Source organism: Lontra canadensis, unplaced genomic scaffold (assembly GCF_010015895.1).
Source record: "Lontra canadensis isolate GAN:19392208 unplaced genomic scaffold, GSC_riverotter_1.0 scaffold32, whole genome shotgun sequence".
Lineage (NCBI taxonomy): Eukaryota > Metazoa > Chordata > Mammalia > Carnivora > Mustelidae > Lontra > Lontra canadensis.
Window position 1 is genome coordinate 20,447,129 of NW_022631026.1, and position 16,710 is coordinate 20,463,838.

The following is a 16,710-nucleotide window of genomic DNA, read 5'->3' on the forward strand; positions in this document are numbered from 1 at the left end:
TCCCTGCCAGCCTAATGCAGAGGAATCAGCTCTCCTCAACCCAGCATCTGAATCAAGGTGAATTCTCCTCCCAACAGATGCCCGAAAGCTGCACATGGCCAAGCCGGGCCACCACTTGCCAATCAGCATCAGGGGCTCCTCTTTGAGGACAGACCAAGGCTTTTGGTCTAATGACATGGGCACTGACCATCAGAGATCACCAAGGCCAGGGAAAGCGGGCAAGGCTGTCCTGCTCTCAGAGCCGAAATCATGAAAATCAAACCAGAGGAAAGGGCTAGAGAGGGAGATCTGGGTCCCAGCTATTTGTAATAATATTCTCAGCTTTTTTCTTCTTTTATTGAGATATAATTGATATATAACATCATACTAGTTTAGGTGCACAACATAATGATTTAACATCTGTATACATTATGAAATGATGACCCTGATAAGTTTAGTTGACCTCCATCCCGACACACAGACACAGATGTTTTTCCTGTTATGAGAATTTCAAAGATCTACTCTCTTGGCAACTTTCAAATATACAGTTAGCTTTGTCAACTGTAGTCACCATGTGGTACAGGACATCCAAGACTCGCGCATCTTATAATTGGAAGTTGGTGCATTTGACCACTCTCCGGCGTTTCACCCACACGTGACCCTCCGGCAAACATCTGTCTGTTCTCTGTACCTATGAGTTCTCTTTTTTTCAGATTTCACATGTAAGTGAGATCACAGAGTATTTATCTTTCTCTGACTCATTTCACTCAGCACAATGCTCTCAAGTTCCATCCTTGCTGTCACCAATGGCAGGATTTCTTTCTTCTTTATGTCTGAATAGTATTTCTTTTTATATATATATATACGTATATATATATATATAGGTGCATATATATATATATAGGTATATATATATATACACACGTATGTATATACATATGTATATATATATACACACACACATACACACACACATATACATATATTAAAATTTTTTTAATTTAAAAAAGTTCTGAAAAAAGAAAAAACCCATCATATATATATGGATCATACGGTAGTTCTGTTTTTAATGTTTTGGGGGAAACTCCCTACAGGGCTTCCCTATGGATGCCGGATTTGCTTTCCCACCACCAGGGCACAAGGGCTCTTTTTCCTCCTCCTCCTCACCAACACTTGTTATCTCTTGTCTTTCTGAGCATAACCATTCTTACAGGTGGGAGGCGCAATCTCACTGCGGTCTTGATTTGCATTCCCCAGGTGATGAGTGGAGTTGAGCGTCTTTTCGTGTGCCCACTGGCCATTTATGTCTTCTTTGGGAAAATGCCTATTCAGCTACCTGCCCATTTTTTAATTGGATCGTGTGTTTTTTTTTCCTATCAAGTCGCAGGAGTTATTTACATATCTGATAACCCCTTATCAGATACATGATTTGCAAATGTTTTCTCCCATTCCGCAGGCTGCCTTTCGTTTTGTAGATGGTTTCCTTTGCCTTGCAGAAGCTTTTTTAGTTTATGTTCTCGCCTTTTTAATTGAATTAATTAGTCCTAGTTTCGCATTCATCATCTCACTTGGAGTCCCCCAACCACCGTGTGAGAGAGACTATGGGGAGACCGCTCTCCTCATTTTCCTGTGGTTAAGGAAGGAAGCTGAGACTCACAGAGAGGCCATGGCTGGCCCAGGCGCCACAGCTCGTCACTGCTGTAGTCTCCTGCCTTTAGTTCCCTGCACAAGACTGACCCACTGATGCTTTTGGGTCCCACCAGTAGCTTGGTCCCAACCACGAATCCCAGAATTTCAGCGCTGGAAGGGACTGATGTTTCAAATCTATGCTCTGCATCTTGTCAGCATCCAGAAATCTTCAACAGAGTTCTTCCTCTGGGAAGGGAGCCAACACAGATAGAAGGGGCACAGCCATAGCCCGGGGTCTCACCTGTCTCCATCGTGCTCTTCTCCCCCATCTCTGGGGAAATCCTCTCCCATTTTCTCCCTCTCTAGCATGATCCAGCTTCCTCCAAGAATCTGAGACTAAGAAGCCAATAAATCATGGTCAAAATAATAATAATATTATAATAATCATCATCATGGCTGGTTTTTTGGAAACACATTTCATTACATTTCTAGAGGAGAGAAGACTATGAAGAGGGCATCCATCATTTTAAAAAACATATTATTTCAGCTATTTTTAAAAGCATAGTCTGAGTAATTAGGCCCTGCACCATATAGTTCCTTCCCGGACTAGGATCCAAACCACATGGGCTAGACAGACTGCATTTCCGTTTTGTGTTGTCTTTTTTCATTAAACCACTTTATTGAGGGATGATTGACATACAAAAACCTATATCTATTTAATGAATGCAACTTGACGAGTTCAGAGATAAGTACCGGTCTGTGACGCCATCATCACCATCTACACTATAAAGACACCCATCACCTCTAAAAACCCCAGTCTGCTCTATTTATTAGGATTATTGTTATTTCTTATAAGAACCCTTAACATAAGATCTTGGGGTGCCTGGGTGGCTCAGTGGGTTAAAGTCTCTGCCTTTGGCTTGGGCCATGATCCCAGGGTCCTGGTATCGAGCCCTGCATCAAGGGGGGGGGGGTCCTCTGCTCAGCAGGGAGCCTGCTTCCCCCTCTATCTGCCTGCCTCTCTGCCTACTTGTGATCTCTGTCTGTCAAATAAATAAATAAACTCTTAAAAAAAAAAAAAGAACGCTTAACATAAGATCTTCCTTCTTAAGCAATTTTTGAGCACACAACACTGTACTGAGATGAACCACCATTTTAATCTCAGAATGAATCCTCTCTAGCTTATCCTACTCACTTGACAGACAGGGAAACTGAGGCTTGGGTAGGAGAAACACTCTCCCCAGTGAAATCCGGCTCCTTAGTAAAAAAGCCAAGTCTCCATCTAGGTCTTTGAGTCCCAGCTCTGGGCCACCTCCACAGTGCCACAGCCCCACTGCAGCCTGAGATCTGGCCACCTGGGGAAGGTGCCAGAGGACCAGTTTCTGAGCAGCCCCTGGTCTCAGACCAGCCTGCCAAGGCCTGAGCCCCAGGCTGCTTTGATGTTCCTCCTCACGCATGTGTCTGGCTCAAATGGCTGTCCCTTTGGACGGCTGCAAGGGGCTGATTAGATGTAATTGCTTTGCCTAGAGCGAGCTATCTGCTTAATAGAATCAGCTCCCAGTAATTAGCCTGCCAAAGGCCCATTTCCCTTCCTGGAGTCCCAGGGCTTCTGGGCCTCACTTCAACCTGTGAGTGTTGGGTCTCTGCGGGCAGATATGAGATATAAGTCTGTGGGGTTTGGGTGGGGTTGGGGTGGCTGGGAGAAAGCAGGGCTCTGGTGGTTTAGCAAGGACTCCAGGAGCAGGCCTCCCAGGAGCCAGGGAACGGAGCATTTCAAGGTTGGAGGGACAAGGTGCCTGGCTCAGAGGGACTGTTCCTGACATGTGGAATGGGGTCCAACTGAACTTCAAAAGGTGCCTAGTCCAGCCCCAAACTCAGTAGATTCAGCAACCAAGTCAAAAGGCATTTCTTGCAGACCTACGATGTAGCAGGCACTGTACTAGCCCCTTGGATCCTTCTCAAGCAGCCTCAACCCGAAGGACCAATCAGGTTGTGCTTGCATACTTCTATTGACCAGGAACTCATTACCTCCTGGACAACCCATTCCTTCCTCAGAGGTGTAGAGAAAGTGTCACCTATTTTGAGCTGAAAGCTCTTCTGCTGGCGTATCTCCCCACAGATCCTTGGCCCCTGCTAGACCACCCAGACCAAAGCTAATCCTTCCTCCCTGAGAACAGCTCCCATGCTCCGTGCATCTTTTCTCCAAGCTGAGCCTCCCAAATTCCTTGGGTTGGGCCAGGTCCGTCGTGTTGGTGAGGCCCCTCGGTAATCTCAGGAATCATGGATGGGCCTGAAATGCTTCTGCTTGTCAGTTCCTCCCTCCCAGCAGGGTCAGGAGCCTGGCAACTAGGACCCCAGAGGCTAGGGGTCTCCTCTAGGAGACTAGGACTCCTCTCCCAGCAGGGAGAACAGCAGCCCGAGCCAGAACAGGACAGGAGCCAGAATAGGATGCAGTCCAAGGAATGCCGTGGTGGTGGCAGCAACCCGCCCCCCCCAGTGGAAAGACACCTAAAACCTGCTCAGTGGGAGTGAAGTCGCCTCTCTTGTCCCCTCCCCCACCTGGACACGCAAGGGCTCACGGGCTCACGGGCTCACGGGCTCACAGGCGCCACTCGATACTCACCAACTGATTCATCATCCATGTGCCATTATAATTATTGCGTTTGGTCCTGAGAACAGGCTGCCTCTGCTCCTTCCTCAGAAGCTATAAACCTGCAAAGAAGAGTTTCAAGATTTGTGAGGATGTTGACTAGATCTCCAGACTCACTTTTCTTCCTCAGCAGCATGGTGTTTGTCAGGAAAGCTGGACCATGGCTGCTCCCGAGTCTGGATTCTTGCTATGATTTGAGGGACTTGATTCTCGCTATGGGAGGGAAGCAAGTTTAGGGAACTTCTCTTGCGGCTAAAGGCTCGAAGTTAGGAGAGCCGGGCTTGAGTCCCAGCTCTGGCCCAGCAATTTGTATGGCCTGGGGGTGCTGGCTCCAGGCGCCAGGCCAGCTTCCTCATCGGACTGCGTGCTCTAGGCTTTCCTCTAGCTTGAACTATTCTGGAGCCTTGGTAAAACGCAGAGGAGAATGTGAGTGCAGGAAAAAGAAGGGCCCGGAGAGGGAAGGGAAAGACCAGGACCGCAGCTAAAAATCTTGGACTCACAGCTTTCCCTCCCCCACAGATGGACAGACATACACACAGAGACACAGACACATAGACACACATGGACATACAGACACACATAGAGATACACACACAGAGAGACACAGAGATACACACACAGGCGCGCGCACGTGCACGCGCATACACACACACACACACACACACACACACACACACATGCCCCAGGCTGGAGAACCGTGGCTGGTTTTCTCCCAGATCTCTCTCATCGCCTGCTGGCCTGCCTGAGACCCCAGTCATGGGGGCTCTGCTCACTGCCCCTGCCCCAAGCATGGGGGGAGGGAGGTGTTAAAGGGAGAAGGGAAAGGGAGAGAAGGGGGAATTAGTAGAAAATTGGGAGGCATACAAGTGGCAAAAACAGAAACATGAATTGCACCAGAGTCAGTGAGGGCCAGGCAGGCAACCCTGTGCTCCGCTGGGGAGATTGCAAACCAAGACAGCGCTACCGAGAACAGCCCAGCAGTGCTGAGGGACTCTTCTGGGTGTGCGCCCCAGTGAAAATTCCCGGCAGGTTCTCAAGGACACACGTGCAAAGATGTTCATCTCAGTGTGATACTCAGTCCCAGAGATGGAGGCCACCAAGGAAGCCCTCTCTAGGGGAAGGGATTCGTCAAATGCGGAGGACACCAGCTTTCTGCGGATGCAGGAAGCCAGACTGATCCCCACAGCCACTCCGGGAAGACCACTCGGTTCTCACTCCCACTTGTAGGAGACCCAAGTTGGTATCCGGAGCTGCTCCCCCAGCTCCTCTGCCGCAGGACTAAGAACAGAGCCAGGTGTCCACCCCCTAGCACGACACTGTCTCCCCAACGGCTCCCAGAGGCTCTCCTTTGTGAACAGCTGCCTTTTGTGTTTGGTTTGGGCTTGAGATGTTAAACAAATAGTGTCTCTTGACAAATGCAAGCCGGCTGCTCTGGGACTGGTTATGCTTTGTAAATCCAGGCTAATCCTCCATGTCTTTCCCTCAGGAATACACCAAGAAACACCTCAGTCATCCCCCAAGTACCCCGAATCCACTCAACCAGCCATCGGCCACGATCGGAGGCCACGATCCCTGGTGCCACTCTCCACCAACGAGAGCTGGCTGCAGCTCCTGGACCCACCAGGCCCCCCATTCTCAGGCCTCCTCCTCACTGGATATTGAGATCATTTGGGGTACTCCTTCTTACAGCAAACCACAGACCCTATTCCGAGACGAGTAGATGAGTAAGGCCTTACCCCTGCCTTGCGGGAGCTTATGATCTGGTAAAACAAGATGAACCAGAATGTCATGTGAAGCTCCCGTCCAACTAGTAGTGAATAGGGTTAGAATTTGAACCTGAGTTTGTCTGACTCAGGGTCAACTCTTTTACTCCCCACCTTGCCCCCTGCCCCCATCCTCCAGCCAGTGGGGACCGGGGGGTGCCAAGGACATAGGGTACCCAAGGACATGGGATGGTGGAAAACAATGGACGAAGAGGACTCTGGGCCCCTCATCCCTCAGACCACATTCTTGGCCATTGTAGGACGATCATCGCTAATCACGGGGTCAGATCTCTCATTAACCTCGCAAAATGTCAGACAGAGGGGAATCTTTGCGGTAGGCAACCCTTTCATCCTGTAGAAAGGAAGCTGAGGTCCAGAGAGGCGATGGGACACTCCCACAAGTCCACCAACTGTTTGCTAGTTGGCCCCAACTGGGACCAAATTCCAGGTGTCTAGACTCCCACTTCAGTGCTCTCTCCACATGCGCCCTTGGACCTTAGGACACTCCCATGGGTCTTTACCTCTTTCCCTCAGCCAGGCAGGGCTTGCTTCCATTTTAGAAGTGTCTGTTGACAGAGTCACAGAAGCAAACTGCCTTGTTTTTCTCCCTACAGACTCTGCTGTCTGTGCTCCTATCCCCGCTGACACTGCTGCTCTCTAACCCAGCAGGTGTAGGAGGCTTTAAGGACTTGGCTGGGTACTGAATGCACAACAGACATGTAGAATAACTCTGATGTGCAAAGCACTGGGTTCCCCACTGTGGGGAGGCGTAGGATAAGGAGGGTCTCCACCCTGGAGGAGATAATGAGCCAGTGGGGAAGACAGATATTCAAGAACTGACCAGTCTACCAGGTAGGAGGAATGTCTACTGAATTGAAGCTTAGACGAGGTGCGATGGAACCACAAGAGAGCTATTGGTTCTGATTGGAGGTAATGGGGAATGGTTCATGGAGGTAGTGGGCTTTGAGTTGGGTCTTGAAGCCTGAACATGAGTTCCATAGATAAACAATGGAAGAGTCAAGGAAGTACCAGCATCCCAGCTGATGGGAGTCTCATGAGTCAGAAGTAATGCATGAAATTCATTAGATGTGTCCAGAGCTTAGAGAGGAATGACATGGAAGACAAAGTAGAAAATAATACGTGTATAATGTTTAGTACATAATAATATGCAGCAGCTAATGGTACATTCTGTACCAATTATCCTAACTCTGATTGTGTCCTCTTCCTCGCCAACTAAAGTCTTAAAAGTAGTGACTAAATCCTTTTTGCACCTGATTCTTGGAAGAACTAAGGAAGCAGAAGCAGTCCAGGAAGGTCATGGGATGTTATAAATGAAGGGAGCATAGACACGTCCCGTCCAAACCACTCCATTTATGGATGTACAAACCAAAGCCCAGGGAGAAGGAGTGACTGGCCTGAGTCCCACAGGAAGCAGGTGGAAGGGACAGGACCCCAGCCCAGGCCCCCCAACTCTCCACCCCATGTTCTCTATACTGGATCAGATTTCAGAAACTGATCACACAGGAGGCCAGCCAGTATCGTGATTGGAGGCGTGTAAATCAGCTCTTTCTAACCGGCCCAAGGCATCCTCCACAGGAGTCACCGAGGGATTGAAAATAATAGAACATGGAAAAGTCATAGCTGAGCAGATTTTATCATTTATAAGTACATGATTCATAGAGGTGCTTTCTGACATGTGACTCTGGGCAGAGGGTGAGGCAACCCCATGAGGGAACGTACATGCAGGTCCCAGGAGTCCTGGACAGAGGGGGTGAGATAGGCTTCTAGATCTTTGGCACTATCCCACACAGGTCAGGGATGAGCTGATGGGACTCCTGCCTGCAGGACCCAGGGCCTACTCAGAAACTTAGACTGGCACTGGCCTGGTTCCCCCTGCCCCAGCCAGTCCCCCTTCCTGAAGAGAAGAAAGGTAGAAGGGACAGGAGAGTAGACCTAAGCTGACTTCCTGGGCTCCATGGACACTGGGGACCTTCTATGCTCCCCTGCCTGCAGGTGTCTTGATCCCATACATATGGGGGCTACAGGAGAGACCCCAGCCATGGGACATAAGTCTTGGCCCCCTTCACTCCCTGTGTGGCTATGAGCAACCCCCTTCTTCCCCTCTGGGCCTCAGTTTCCTCATCTGTAACATGAAAGGATCAGGTTAGCTGGTCTTTAAAGGTCCTTCTAGTTCTGAATGCTGTGAGAACAAGCTTCACCATAATCAATAATAAATGCCCTGCCCCTAAAGAGAGCTTTTTCCTTTTTCCAAAGCTCTTTCACTCATAATATCACCTTTCATCTGCACAGCAGTGTGGCCTGACAGCCAGAAGTGAGCCGACCCTGGACACACAGCCCTTCACACCAAAAACCAGACCAGTTGAGCCTTGCTCATTTAGATGGGCTTGGGGGAAACTGGCTTGGGGGGCAATTGTGGCCAGGAGGACAGAACCTAACTTGCGCCCTCACCTCTGGGAAGCCAGGAAATGCAGCGCTTGTCTTCCAGGAAGCCAGGCAATGCCAGAGGGGGAGGGCCTGCTGTAGGCTGAGTTCATGGCCAAGGGTGCAGAAAGTTTGTATCAGATCAAAGACTCTAGTATAATTAGCTACTCCATTTACAGGTGAAACAAACAAACAAACGAAAAGCAAACAAACAAACAAAAAACTAAGTCTCCAGGAGTCATTATGGAGAAGAGAATGGGTTTGTTTGGAAGGCAGACTGAAGGTTCTTCCAGCTGAACGATCTTGGACAGTTCTCTGCACTGCCTTTCGCCTCAGTTTCTCTGTCTCTAAAATGGACAGACCTATGCATACCCTTCAGGGTTGTGGTAAGACTGGAAATAATAAATGTAACCTGCCTAGCCTGGCACACAGTAGATGACTGGTACATTCTCTCCGAACAACGGCTGAAAGAGGCAGTGGGGTTGGTAGTTTTTCTCGAGAGGCACTGAAATGCCTGGCCGTGCGGGGTCGGACGAGGCTGAGGGCCAACGATTCTCCTGCTTCTGGATGGGCTGCGTCCTCCACCTACCCTCCGCCAGGGGCCCTGGGGCCTCCTCCCTGTCTTTCCTCCTGGCCCATGCCAGGGTCCCGTGAACCACTTTCTGACCCTCTTTGGCAGAGGGATTTGCATTCCAATCATTCTGCTTACTCAGCCCGTCCCTGTCTGGAGCTAAACAAGGCCTGTGGGATCCTCTGTGATGGCACCTCATCGAGGAGATAAGGAAGTGAGACGCAGAGAGGGGCAGCGACGCCTCATCTGAGGTCCCACAGCCCGCCCCTCCTCACCACCACTGCCACCATGTTGACAAAAGAAGAAACTGAGGCACAGAGAGGCTTGCTGCTTCCCCCCAGTCTTTCAGCCAGCCTCCTGGTCTGGGCCACACCTGCCTTTTTTCAGCTGGATCCCTGTCCTGTTGGGATGCTGCCCTGTTGGGGTCCTGCATTATCTCTGGCAGCCCAGGCTGGGCCACTGGTGCAGGGCTGAGGCTGCGGAAGTTAAGAGAGCGCCACAGCCCAGGAGGAAGAGAGGAGGCGAGCCTGGGATTCAGCACTACTGGCTTCGGCTGCCAGCCTGGGCTTTCTCAGCCAGTTCCAGGAGCCGTGCTGACCTGGGAAGGGTCACATTTCATGAAAGCAGGGCTTTCCCTTGGGTGTCGGCCCTGGCCTGCCCAGGTCCACAGCTGTGCCCTGCTGTTTCTAAGAGTGGTGCTGGGAGGGGGGGGTGTGGCCTGGGCGGAGGGAAGCATGGCTGAGTCCCGGTGCTGGCACTAGTTCACCGTGTGTCCTTGCATGTCACTTGACCTCTCTGCACCTCAGTTTCCCCATGGACATAATAAAGGGCAGGACAGCAGGACCCAAGGTCCCTTCCAGCGAAAGCATGCTGTGATTTCGGTGGAGATGGGGCGGGGGGGGAGGGGGGGGGGGGGGGGGGGGGGGGGGGGGGGGGGGGCGGGGGGGGGGGAGGGCTCGCTCTGCCTGTTCCTTTTTCCCTTCCTTGCTTTTCTTTTTCCGTCGTCAGTTTATCTCTAGCAACCCAGGTCTCCCTGTCTCTGTCGCTCTTTCTGTTTCCATCTTTCGCTCTCTGCCTCTCTCGCTCTGTATTTTTCTGCCTGCCGCTTCTTTTTCTGTGCCTGTGAATCTCCCTCTGGCTTTATCTCCTTATCTGTCACACCCCCCTGCGCCTCTTTTTCTCTCTTTCTCTGTAGTTACAGGCGATTCTCTGTCTAGTTATCTCTTTCCCTGGGTCTCTCTCCTTCGGTCCTGCCCGGTCTCTCCGCCGCTCTCCCGCTCGCTCCCCCTCCTCCCCCTCCGCCAGCCCCCCTCCTCCCTCCCTCGGCGCGTCTCCCCAGTCCTTATTTGGCTGGGCGGGAGGGCTGGCGGGAGGAGGCGGCCTGCGGGCGGGGGGCGGGGGGCGGGAGCGGGGCCGGGCGGAGGAGGGCGGTGGGTGGTGCTGAAGGGACAGCTCCGCGGCGGCGGCAGCGGCGGCGTTGGCGGCGGCGGCCCCGGGGCGCGGAGCGGGTGCCCGGCTTGGGGAGCGGCGAGCGCAGCCATGCCCCAGGCCGCCTCCGGGGCAGCAGCAGCGGCGGCCGGGGCCGGGGCGCGGGCCGGGGGCGCCGGGGGGCCGGCGGCGGCTCGGGCGGGACGATGAAGCGGCAGAACGTGCGCACGTTGGCGCTCATCGTGTGCACCTTCACCTACCTGCTGGTGGGCGCCGCGGTCTTCGACGCGCTCGAGTCGGAGCCGGAGATGATCGAGCGGCAGCGGCTGGAGCTGCGGCAGCAAGAGCTGCGGGCGCGCTACAACCTCAGCCAGGGCGGCTACGAGGAGCTGGAGCGCGTCGTGCTGCGCCTCAAGCCGCACAAGGCCGGCGTGCAGTGGCGCTTCGCCGGCTCCTTCTACTTCGCCATCACCGTCATCACCACCATCGGTAACTACTCGCCGGCGGGGGGCGGGGACCCGGGGGCTGGGCGCCGCGTCCCGGGGTAGTCCCGAGCCGGCCGGGGCTGAAGGGATCCCCTCCTGAGAGGGTCTAGGCGCCGAACCCCGCGCTGCCAGAAACCCGAGTTCAGCCTGGTTTGTCTGCTCTCGGGGACAGGATTCGGGGGAGGCGTCGATTCCTGGCTCCGGACCTGACTCTCCGGCCGGGCCAGCCCTAACTTGTCCCTGCCAGGCTGCGCGAGGGCCTCAGGGGACTCTGAAGTGTGTGAGAGGGGCAGGAAGCACCGGCGGAGGCCGGGGAGGAGGGGTGTGGCCGGGCCAGGCCCTGGAGCAGAGAGCTGAGTGTAGAGCGGCGGGGAGCTCGCGACTCCGTGTCCCTGGCAGATGGGCTTCCGCACCTTGGCGTGTCTACACCGTCTGGGGCTCCAGCGAGACGTGTGGATGCAGTACTCCATGGTACTCCTGTTTACTCTGGGTGCTTAAAACACCCTCTAACTGCCTCTGTAAGTGCTGCTTGGAGTGTGTGTGTGTGTGTGTGTGTGTGTGTGTGTTTACACACGCGCGCGCGCGCGTGTGTGTGTGCGTGTGCGTGCGTGTGTGTGTGTGTGTGTGTGTGTGTCCAGCTCCTAGAGTTTGGGCACAGCCAGCCAGTGCCTTTAATTTTCTTAGGGCAGCAGATTTGGTGCTGGAAGCCAGATCCAGCTCTGTCTGCCTTCTCTGCTGTCCCGGGAAAAACAGTCACCCCACAGGAATGGCCTCAGTTCCCTTCTCCAAACAGCGGTGCGGCAGGCCACACACACACCCAGACTCTCTCATAAGATAGGCACAGGAACATGTACACACAAGTACACACACACAAGCACACACAGGGCAGACACAGGCACACACACACACACAGCACACAAATGGATGTTCCGGAATCTCCAGTCTATTCGGAAGTGTCCAGATAGGAGTAAACTCCTCCCGGGTCCCAAGACTCTGATTCCAGCCCAGCTCCATCATTTTTCCTGCTACATGACCTTGGGCGAGTCCCTTCTCCTGTCTGGGTCTCAGGCTCACCTCCAGACCATGAAGGGTTGGCTAAAATGATCTCAAGCCTTCTGCCCAGGGCTGGCACGCTCCCAGCCCACCTTCCCCCAAAGCCCATTGGGATGCCTCCAGGCCTCCATCTTTCCCATTTCTTCTCTCTCTGGTCCCTCTCCTTGCCTTGGCTGAGCTCCCGGGGGCTCATCGCCACTTGGCATAGCCCATGACAAGATGGCAGTGTTTTCCTGGGAGTCCACAGAGGTTGAGGGGGTAAAAGGCAGGACTGGGCACTGTTCCTGCAGTCTACACACTGCAGGACTTCGGCCCAAGGCTCCACTCCTCTCTGGGGTTCAGGGGGAACTCTGCTATGTAGTCTCTGGATTCCCCTCTTAGAAGAAGAGAAAAGGGCCCCAGGAGTGGATGTGGCCCAAATGGAGGCACCTCTGGGTCCTGTTGACTCTGGTGTTTAGGGCAGAATAGTCAGACTCAGACCGGCCCAGAAAGCAGCCTCTCTCTCCCACTTCCCTGCCACCTGCCAGGGTTTCAGGAGCACTGAACAGTGAGTTAGGTCTTCCCCCTCCCTCTTCCCACAAGTGGTGCCTCTGATTATGTGTCCCTTTTCTCAGTCCCATGGTCCCTAGCTCCACAGTAACTTCCCAAACGACCTTGCCTCCAGCCTTATTCCCCATGGAACAAGCTCCCTGCAGACAACCCTGCCAGAAAGAAACTCCCCAGTGTGCAGCTCTGACCATACCAATACCCTCTCAGAAGCCCTCAATGGCTTCCAGCTACCCGTGGAATCTGGTCCGTGCTCTTTATCTCAAATTTTAATGACCCTCATCGCTGGCTCTAACTTTATCTCCGATTTCATTTCTCACTTCTTACTGACATGATCCCTCCACTCCTGAGAACTGTCGTACTGTCTCCTGAGAACACCTTAAGTGTGCCCATCGGGCACACGTTTTTCTCTGTCTTCTCCTTGTCTTGTCCAAGGTCCAGCTCAAATCCCACTTCCTCCTTGAAGTCTCCCAGACCATCCAAGGCCACCGCTCTAGACAAATGCAGGATGCACTGTCGGTACTGCCAGGGTGACACTGTGTAGGCTTTCTTACATGGTTATTTACATTTTAGGGGATGTGTTTTGTCTCTTTAACCACACTGCAATTAACCTCTGTGTGGGCAGGGCCCTGTGGTTCCCATCTCTGTCCTCCCAGTGCTGGCACAGGACCCGGCGGCCCACATGAGCACTCAGAGAATGCTACTGAGGGGGCTGAAGGGGTGCAGAAATGAAAAGGCATCATCCTGGCCCAAAGTGTGTATAGTCCTTACCCAGACAGATGCTAACAGCTGGGGATAGAAGCAGACAGAATGCTGTTCTGGTGATATTTATTGCTATAGCGCTGGGCAAGAGGAAAAACCACATCGAAGCACCACCTGAGTTCTGTGGGGGCCCCAGAAAGGCACTGCCCACTTCCTGCCCCACCCAACCAGTCCTGACTTTTTGTCACCTCTCTCTCTGGCTACACCATCTGGCTGGAAATGTCCACAAGGGCTCTGCTCTAAGACAAGCTTGCCTGTGTTGTGATCAGATGGCCAGAAGGGGCCTTGTATGAAACTGATGGCGACCCAAAACCCAGAGGCAACAGCCTCTGTCCACCTGGCCCTTCTGGGAACCCCAACGGGTCTCCTGAGGCACCGGGACTCACATCGGGATAGAAAAATGATAGCACCTGCCACTTAGTGATCCCAGTACACACTCATCTCATCTCCTGATTCTCAGCCTTCACTGCTCAGAAAGTTGCTAGGGCGGGTATTGTTAGCTCTGTTGCACAGATGAAGGCATGGAGGGAAAGGAGGGAAGGGGAGTCCCCCAAAGTCATGCAGCTAGTGAGCAGCAAAGTTAGAGCCTCAAGCTGGGTCTTCTGACTCCAAGCCCAGTGCTCTTTCCCTGCCGGTCTCTTGGCTGCGTCTTCTGCCTCCATATGCTGTGAAGCCCAGAGCCAGCTAAAATTGGCATGGCCAGGACGTGCTCAGTGATGCCAGCTCGAAGGGTGCTCTAGGGCAGCCCTGATTGGTTGAGGGTCAGCAGGGTCTGAGTTAGTCATTCACCTGGTTAGTCACAGTCTCCATGGGCTGCAAAGATTCCTCCAGCTCCCTCATCCCTGGCCTCCCAGCCAGGAAACCCTTCCTTTGTTGTGCCCTAAGTTCATCAAACGCAAATGGAAACTCTTTTCTGGGAAAGCTTAACCTCTCTGGCTGTTGAGTCATTAAACTCCTCCGGGGCCCCAGCCCCATCTATTCATAGCCCAGAGGCTGTCAGAGCTGGGAGGGGACTCAAGATCAGCCAGGGCCGCCCCCTCCTCTTACAGATAAGGAACCAGAGAGGTGACAGGAGTCACACAGCTAAGGCTTAGCCAAACCTGACTCCCAGGCCTCCGCTCCTTCCACTTGTTCAGGATGGCTCTTGTTATTATTATGAGCAGCAGGGACAGCAACAGTAACACTAGCAGCCACCATTCGTGGGCTACTTTTTGTCAGGCTCTATACGCTCTCATTCGATTCTCTCGCCAACCTCTCAAGAGGGGACGTATTACCCCCATTTTTCTGCAGAGGAACCTAAGGGTCTACGTGCAGATGACTCCCCCCTGACCTTGTGACTTGAACGCATAGCACTGCCCAGATTCAACGGAGCCTCTTTGACTCCCATGCCCTAGCTTTCCTGCCAGTTCTTTCTCCTCTTCAAGAACTCAGCCCAGACCTTTGACCGAGGAGCCAAGGCTCGTCTTGTCACCCAGGCAAAGCCATTCCCAGGAGAGAGCCTCTCCCTCCAACATGCTTTCGCCAGCTTGCGGCTCCCCTCCGCCACGCCCTGGCCCCTGACCAACCCAGACCACGTGGCAGAGCTGTGCCCAGCACCAGGCCCTACCTGAGACAGCCACAGACTCACAGGTGCTGTTCTCCCATGAGGGCCCCTGTAATCCTTGGGGCTCTAAGGCAACAAGAGGCTGGGTGATTGATTAGCTGATGGAGCTGGGGCAGAAAACCTTCTGTTCTGCTCTCTCCTCAGCTCCCGGCCTGTTCTCTGCGGAGCACAGTCTCCCATCACCCACCACGTGGCCTGGGAGTCCTTAGATTGTGAAATCAAGAAGGCAGTTCAGGAAGGAACCTGCACTTTTTACATCTTTCCAAGAAGGAGGAAAGTACAGGAGTGACCGGTCGCCCAATACATCCCAGTGTCCTCAAATAGAAGAGTGAAGGGAGATATCAGCAACCATTCAAACACCCAGAGAGGGGAGTGACTTGCCAAAGTCACACAGCAAGTGGCGAGCACAACCCTGATTAGAACTGAGGCCTTTGGGTGACCCCACTGGAGTTCTCTCCATCTCCCTAGCCTGTTCCCCTCACCACCCACCATCTCTCTTAGCACCAAGACCTCTGGTTGCTTTTTACTCTACTATTCCCTGTCCTCTGTTGACTTGCTGGGGTGGGGTGGAGGGACAACCAGCCTCGAACAGTTCTACTGCCCACTCTTGGTCAGCATTTCCTTCCTCCATGCCCACAGGCCACCCCTCTGCTTTGACCACACAAGCCTTCTCTGTGGTGTCTAGGGAGGGAGGCTCTGGCTTAGAAGCCGGAGTGTCTGGGTTCATCTCTCAACCCACCTCTCCACTCACCTACCCCAGACCCCCACCACTAGTTATTTGATCTTGGACAAGTTGCTTAGTGTCTCTGAGCTTGTTTTGTCATTTGCAAAATGGGGAGAATAATATCTGCTTCCCAGGATGAAATGGACAATAGAAAGGAAGTGCCTGGTACAGAGTCCGTATTTCATAAACAATATTAGCAATGATCAGTGTAATTAACATTATTGTTCATGCATTATTACTATTACTCCCCCACAGAAGGGTACTTCTCCATTTCCCAAGGATTACCGAGACCATGGATATCTCTGGTCCCTCCTAACAGGTGGGGGATGGTGGGGTTGGGGACCAGAGGCTGTCACACCCTTCTCTGTATTCTCCTAATGCCATTCCCCTAACCCAGGCTTTCCAGATCCTACCCATGCCTGGAGTCTGCCTGAGATCCAGGCTGAGGGGCGATGCTCCCTCTCCCTGCAGAAAACTGGTCAAGGACAGCGAGGTTCACATTGGTAGGAGAACCCACACTGGATTGGAGCAAGGAGGCAAGAGTTCCAGCTCCGCTTATCTCAGTTGCTGGTCCTCTGTGACCCTCAGTTTCCTCATCTACAAAGAGTCTGTATTTGATGAGAGGTCCTTATGACTGTCATGCCTCCTACCTACATGTCCAGTTCCCATGCATCACGGTTAGGGGGTGGAGACATGGAGGGAGTGGGGGCGAGAAGAGGACCAGAAATAGAAGACACACGCCTGGTCAGAGCAGGGACAGAACAAACACAATAAGTATTTTCGAAGAAAACATAAACAAGCACAGACGAGTGTAGTGCAAATCACCACTATAAACAGTTTTCAGCTGGCGACACAAACGGTGAATCTGTGAGTTGATTTTGTAATAAAAAAAAAAAAATGTAGAAGTGATTTCCTTGCAGTCAGTCAGCAGCAAGGGAAGAGACCCAGCTCTGACAGAGAGCATTATCAGAGACCAAGATAGACACCCTCTCATGCCCCACCCCTGCCTTGGACGCAGGGAACTGACGTGTTGTCTATTACACATTGCTGGGTGTCAGGGGCGCTCCTCACAGCC

The 16,710-nt window shown here is 52.9% G+C and overlaps 1 protein-coding gene across 1 annotated transcript in view; it reads left to right on the forward strand.

Moving 5' to 3' along the window:
* Positions 1 to 10,480: 10,480 nt before the first annotated feature.
* Positions 10,481 to 16,710, forward strand: part of KCNK3 (potassium two pore domain channel subfamily K member 3) — a 35,558-nt gene continuing 29,328 nt past the window's right edge. Inside the window, exon 1 of the mRNA XM_032867008.1 lies at positions 10,481 to 10,951. Within this exon, the coding sequence (XP_032722899.1) occupies positions 10,669 to 10,951 (283 nt within the window). The 5' untranslated portion in view covers positions 10,481 to 10,668. The remainder of the gene's footprint in view (positions 10,952 to 16,710) is intronic.